At 34.4% G+C, this 6,934-nt stretch overlaps 1 protein-coding gene and 1 long non-coding RNA gene across 2 annotated transcripts in view; one reads left to right on the top strand and one right to left on the bottom strand.

Moving 5' to 3' along the window:
* LOC18609663 (cytochrome P450 71A1) overlaps positions 1 to 2,617 on the bottom strand; it is a 4,256-nt gene extending 1,639 nt beyond the window's left edge. Inside the window, exon 1 of the mRNA XM_007044896.2 lies at positions 1,496 to 2,617. Within this exon, the coding sequence (XP_007044958.2) occupies positions 1,496 to 2,446 (951 nt within the window). The 5' untranslated portion in view covers positions 2,447 to 2,617. The remainder of the gene's footprint in view (positions 1 to 1,495) is intronic.
* LOC18609662 lies at positions 4,573 to 6,721 on the top strand. The gene is made up of 2 exons (XR_001926717.1): positions 4,573 to 6,590; positions 6,691 to 6,721. It is a non-coding gene; the product is annotated as an uncharacterized LOC18609662 (long non-coding RNA).

Here is a 6,934-nt window from a genome sequence, read left to right as displayed (position 1 = left end):
TTTAAAATACTAATATTTAATATTTTAATCATATTAATATTAATAATGTTTCAATTATATATAAAATATTAATATTTTAAATTTTACAAATAATTTATTCTTTTTTATTTTATTTTTACCCCTTTTTTTTCATGGGCCGGTCGCCGGAAAGGCAACCGGTGTAACAAAACGCCGATCTGTCGCACCATGTGGTCGGATCTGGCCACTATGGCGCCAGATCGGCGCTTCCCCACGGCTGGATCTGGCCGTGGAGTGCCAGATCCAACCATGGGATCTGGTCGGGAAGCACCAGATCCGGTGCTTCCCGCGGCGAGATCTGACCGTTGAGTGCCAGATCTGGCTAGATCTCGGTTCAATATTATCGGAAAGGACTAGATCGACGTTTTTCGATCATATTCGGTTGCTGCCGTCGCCGTCGTCACCGCTGCCGCCGCCATCACCGGTGTTGAGTTCCAGTTAGAGAGAGAATGAGAGAGGGAGAAGAGAGAGAAAGAAAAGAGAAAATGGGAGAAAAAAAATATTTATAGGTATAGGGTTGTAATATTTTTAAGTTATAAGGGCTATTTTGATCATTATATATTTGAAAGTTATTCCATGAGTAATGGAATAGCTATTACCGGGGGGGAGAAGGAAATAGATAAAGATGACTTTTAGCCTATTTGATAGAATTTTTATTCTTGTGGAATTGCTATTTCGTATTTCAATTTGGTACCAAACAAAGGAATAGGAAATGACCTAAAATAGAGAGAGAATAGCATAGTTATTCCCTGTACCAAACGTGCCATAATGGTAGTAGACCCAATAAGACAGCCTCTAGGACTAGGACTAGGGGGTGTCCTAAGCCCGTATTTCATATGAAATTCATAAAATGTACTTTTCATTTTTTATCCACGAAAAATGCTTTTATGCTGTAGAATATACTTGAACAAAAATACATAACTTTATAGTGACATAAGGTTGACTTAAGTGATTAATCTGTTCACTTACTTTAAGTAATTAATAATTATTTATTATTATAGTTATGAAAATAACACTCAAAATTAATAGAAAGTTGAAACCCTTTAAACACCAAAAGTCGGCCCCAAGCAGTACCTAACCACGAATTTAGTGTTCTCAACTCAACAAACATAAAAGGAAACCAAGGACGTGTCGGTACCTGCCTTCGCCGACTGATGTAGGAAAAGACAGGCTCTATATTAATTAATCCCTCTTTATTCGTGCATCATTATCCTTTCAACATTTTTGCCTATCAGATAATTACACTTCCTTGACTTCAAAACAATACCACGGTCATGACAGACGACGTGAGGTTATTAAACTCCCGCATGCAACACTAGTGTCCACATCCATCCCTATTATATATATATATATATATAATAAACCCGCTTCGCTAAACTCCAACGGCGTCATCATTACGAACGCCCATTCAGCTCACAACAAACTACAAACCAGGAAAGGAAAAGACAGAAATAAAGGGCGAGGAATTAATATTTACCAGAACAAGAGCCTTGAGATTGTCATCCGTAATGGGCACTTCCAAGTCATCCCGTTTTTGCACCCTTAACAAAACATCTACGAAATCCTCTTTATTCCCTTCCTGCCCTCTCCAGCGCAAATGCTCCTCTATTATCTCATCGCAAACACTCCGTAACTCTTCCAAATTCTTCATCAACCTCTTCTTGTACCCACTCACTGAGTGAACCCACTCCCACTCGGGAAAAAAATCGCCTATGCACAGCCCAGCGAACAGCTCCTGCGTCTCGGTCAGCACCCCTGCCAAATGTCTCTTTTGCCCTTCTGACCCTACCCCTTCCGTGAACCTCCTTCCAAATGCCACTCGACATAGGATATCATTCGCCAAGGAGAAGAAAAGCTCGCTTACGTTGACCTCTGAACCCGATCGAGTTGACAACGCCGTGAGCAACCGGTTCACCTCTTCGTCTCGGACGAATTTGAAAGAACTGACACGCTTCGAGCTGAGCAGCTCGGTGACGCAGATTTTTCTAGCTTGACGCCAGTAAGGGCCGTAAGGCGAAAACGTGACGTCAGAGGAGTTGAAGGAGAGGTATTGAGCGGAGATGAGTTGAGGGCGATTGGCGAAGACGTGGTCGTGGGTCTTGAGAATGAGTCGAGCTAGTTGAGCGGAGGAGACGACGATGGTGGGAACTTGGCCGAGTCGGAGGTAGATTATGGGACCGAGTTTTTGAGCTAGTTCAGAGAAGGTGTGATGTGGCATGTCAGTGAGGAGGTGAAGGTGACCAATTATGGGAAGTCCTGTCGGTGAGGGTGGGGCTACTGACCGTGACTGTGAGTTTAGCTTCGACCTGTAGTTTGCATGCCATTTTCGTTGGTGAAGGATGAAGCAGAGGGGGACGAGAAAGAGTAGGAGTGAAAGAAAAATGGTTTGAGGGGTAAAATGGTCCATTTGCTTTTTTGCGGTAACCATTGTATCAGGCCTGTAGGTGGTAGTGTGAAGAAAAGCACAAAGGTTTTATTGCTTATATTGATGGTGAACTATTTTGTTACGACTGAAATAACCCTTTCATTGAGTGTGTTTTCCAGGTTAGAAGAAGGGGTATATTTGAGAAATGATGTTGATGAAGATAGATAACTACTTCGAATAGAGACCAACTAACATTCTAACAAGGTTGAGTTCTACGACTTAGAGCTGTCCAAGCACTCTTATCTTGTCTTGGCTCTTACGTATATACATATATTTATGTCCGAAATTTAGGTTCAAAATGGGATAAGCTAAGTATAATGTGCCCAATGTTATCATCCACACGCAAAAAATATAATGATTCTAAATAGTTACAACAAGTGCCAATCCAATTCTCTTTGTGGACTTGATTTTTGCATACGGAGTTTCCTCACATTTATGTTTATCCAATTTTCTTTAGTTGTTCTTTGTCTTTTGTATTAGTATTTTTATTCTCTTTTTGTCTTGTCTTACGTTTATATATATATATATATATCGTTCCTTTCCATTTTCTTTTATATTTGTTGTGATTTAGTCTATGTTTGGGATTTCTTCTCTATTTTTCGACTCTATGTGCGGGTTTTATTTTTTTAATTGCTTCAGCTTTGTCTTTGTGATGGTTTTTGTTTGCTCTTGATCATTTTGGATTTTAGGATTTCTTTGTCGTTTATATTTTGTTGCTTCTTAGTATTTTTTTTAACGTGGTTTTGTATTTGTCACAAATTAGGGTTTATTTTTACAAAAAAAAATTGTTATAGGTTTTTGGTATTTATGATTCTCTATTTATTTTGATTTAGGGGTTTTTTATTCGAAAGATTTTTTTTGTGTGTTTACCTATCTCTACCAATATGATTATTATCTGTGCATCAATGTTGTGCATTCAACAGTATTCTTACTGAGTCAAGCTCCTGTTTTGTCTTTTTTTTTTTTGTTTTCTCATTTGTTTTTTTTTTAATTTTCTTTTTTACAGTAAACTTTGGTTAGGCAATTGCTTATTCAGGTGCGGTCAAGTTTCGAAGTATATTTTATCTAAAGTTGAACATTTGGTTTTATAACCATTATTGTTTGAACTTTTAAATTAGATGGTTTGCTTTTTTTTTTTTAGACATGTTTTTGTTCTTCGTTCCTTTCTATTTTTCTTTTACAAATGAGCTTACACTAAATAACTGTTTGTTTATTCAAGGTTAACTCTCAGATCAGCTTCTCTCTGACATTATCACATTGATGCACATAATTTATCAGGAATTATCGATGATGAATTTCCGGCTTGCTCAATCAACTTTCTTCATATATTTTTTCTTACATATCCTCTTCTCATTTAATATTGTCTAGCATTCATGACATTAGTATTGCCTTTAGTATAAATTAGCACTCATGATATTGTGTAAGATGCATGAATTGACTTTATAGTCTATGGAAAAGAGCATTATGTATTTGTTCTACCATATAAGGGTTTAGGAGTTATTATTAAACATCACAAAAAAATCAACTTTTAGTCCATAAAAGTGATAATAATCTACTACATAACAAGTGGTTCATTTATTATTAAGCATTTATCACTAACATGGATTATTAGACTTAATTAGTGCTTAGAGAAACTATAACTAGATTTTGTCCACATTATCTGTTTTTGCAGTGCATTATCTGTTTTTGCTCATTTGGTTTATTATTAAACTTTTCAATTGTAGTGTATTATCTGTTTTTGCCCTTTTGGTTTTATATTAAATTATTTTTCTTTGACTCACTATTTATGTGTTACTGAGTCCAATACCTATTTTGTATGTTTTTATTATTGATTTTTTTTTGTCTCCTCATTTGTTTTCTTCAGAATTTCTTTTTTTTTTTTCTTGCAACAAACTTTAGAAAGACAATTGCTTATTCAAGTGTGGTCAAGTTTCAAATAACATTTCATCTGAAGTTAAACATTTGGCTTTATAACGATTACTATTTGGATTTTCAGGTTTCATACTTTGCTTTTTTTTTTTTACACTGTTTGTTTTTGAAGCTAACTCTTAAATTAGCTTCTGTGTGACATTATGACATTAATCCACCTAATTTATTAGGCATTATGAATGATGGATTGCCTGCTTAGTTAGTCTACTTTTTTCTTGTATTTTTTGTTACATATCTTTTTGTCATCAAATATTGTCTACCATTCAACATTAATATTGTCTTTAGCGTAAATTTGCATTTTTGTTTCTCCAGATTTTGTTCACATTTGTTGTCAGCTATGCTTTTCGGTTGCAGTTTATTATTTGTTTTTCCTGTTTTGGTGCTATATTGAAAATTTTTTTAGGCTCACTATTTATTTGTATTGCCAGCTTTTATTCACAACAATGAGAAGGTGTTCTTTCGGTTGCTTGGTTGTTATTAGGATTTGTAACCAGTTGATGGGAGTCGTACAACTAGTCAACGTGTCATTGTTGTGGTTTGGTTTCGTGTTCTGACTGTTCGGGGATGTCATTTCTATGTTTATCAGTGTTTTTTAATCGATTGATATATGGGTTTTTTCCCTTTCTAGAAGTTTATATTGTTCTTTTTCAGATTTTGGTTTTCTATTTTTCCTTTTTTTGCTTCCCTTGGCTCTCTTTATTGCATTCACTTGCTTCTTTCTCAGGTTGATGGATCTCAGCCTTTCAGTTTTTTTTTTTTTTTGATTTAATATGATGGTTTTCCTTTTTTTTTTTTTTTTTGTTTGTTTACTCCTTATTTGTGTAACCCAAATTTGAGTTTTGTTGTTTCCCTGTTTTGGCATTCGTTTCTTTTCTTATTCACTTTAACTGGTTCAACTTTTCAACCCTGTAAAATTCCAACATTTATCGTTGATTCTTTTCATTTTAGGGTATTTTAATGTTTATGTTCTTTTTAATTTTTTTATTTATTATTAACTTCAATATAGGATTTCCTTTGAATTCATTTTCCTAATGTTCTTATTTCTTTTATTTCATGATGTCCTAATTATTTTGGATTTTTTTTATTGATGTTTTTGCTATTGAGCATGTTTTAAGTTGGCTTTGTCATTGCTTTTAGTTAATAAGTGTTTGATTCGTCTTTTTTTTTTTTTTCATTAATGATGGGTTTTTTTTTCATATTTGTTCATAGGTATATGTAAAATTTAGCAGGTTATTCTTCTCGGTTTTAGATAGTCTTTTTACTTTGTTTGTACTTTTATTTCTGTTTCTTTACATATTTGAGCTCGACAGTTTGTTTTATTCAATTTTATTTTTAAAGGTGCTTTTTGCCAACGTTTTCATGGGTTACTCTTATTGATTTGATTTCCATTTTTGTTTTGCAGGAAACTTGGATAGAAAGGTTCAGTATTTGTTGACTGCCTGATCTTCTTACTATTATTTGACGTTTATTGTCTATTGAATCTATCACCTTTGTTTTAGGATTACTTGATGATAGTTTTTGCCATGCTGTTTTCCTATTGAAATTTGGTGGACTTATGCATTTTGTTGTTCTGTAGCCTTGGCTAAGCATGTTCACTGTATGTGTGTATCTTTATAATTTAACATGCTTCCTGATTAGATAATGTTTATGGTTTACAAATTGTACATACTGACTCTGTAATTTTTGTTTTGTTAGTTCATGGACTATTATATATGATTTTCAGTAAGAATACATATTGTTTTATTGTTGTTTTATTGAATATTGAGAACCTATGTTTTATTTAGAATTTTTATTTAATGTTCATATTTTTATCACTATGTCAGTTTTGTTTGATCAAGGCTCTGATCAAACAGACAAGGGTGTTTACTGTGGGTTTAACCAACAAAGCAATCCAAACAAGAAGTGAAAACTACAAAATGTTTGATTCCAATCAACCCTAACTTCTTCATTGGAATGCTTCAACTTCTGCAACCACTTCACCATCCTCAACACCAACACCAACACTGGAGGCACTAGAAGAACAAACCCTACCCTCACCAATTAAAAACCAAGTGACTAGAGAGTTTTTTCTAGATTCTACGCCACAGAAAGAACCCATAATCAGCAAATCAGAGAATTCCCAAGACCAACTTTTACTGGAGCTTACACTGCAGAAAAAACCCATTGCCAACAAAGACAAACAATCACCCACCAAAAAATATAAGATCAGATACAGTATGTAAACTCCTACACTTTTCATGTACCATAATCATACAAGTTTATTCCTTACCTCATACACTAATTAACAATCGAATTTCTTCTTTTTTTTTTCTTTACAGAGTTACCTTCAAAGCTATTCACACACCCAAACACAAAATCAACGAAGAATCTTCACTAGCCACTTGATGTTGACAGAATTTGGAACTACAAAGAGATCTATGCCTCAAAATGCTTTCTATTTTTGTTAACAAGCACTGATATACATGACAAACTGTCATGTTATTTTTTGTTATTTTGTGTATACATCTATGTACAGAAGCAAGGCATAGGATCACGGCCTTAATTTCCATCAAGGGCTTTCGT

The sequence above is a fragment of the Theobroma cacao genome, chromosome 2 (assembly GCF_000208745.1).
Source record: "Theobroma cacao cultivar B97-61/B2 chromosome 2, Criollo_cocoa_genome_V2, whole genome shotgun sequence".
NCBI classification, from domain to species: Eukaryota; Viridiplantae; Streptophyta; class Magnoliopsida; order Malvales; family Malvaceae; genus Theobroma; species Theobroma cacao.
This window is presented reverse-complemented; position numbering and strand designations above follow the sequence as displayed.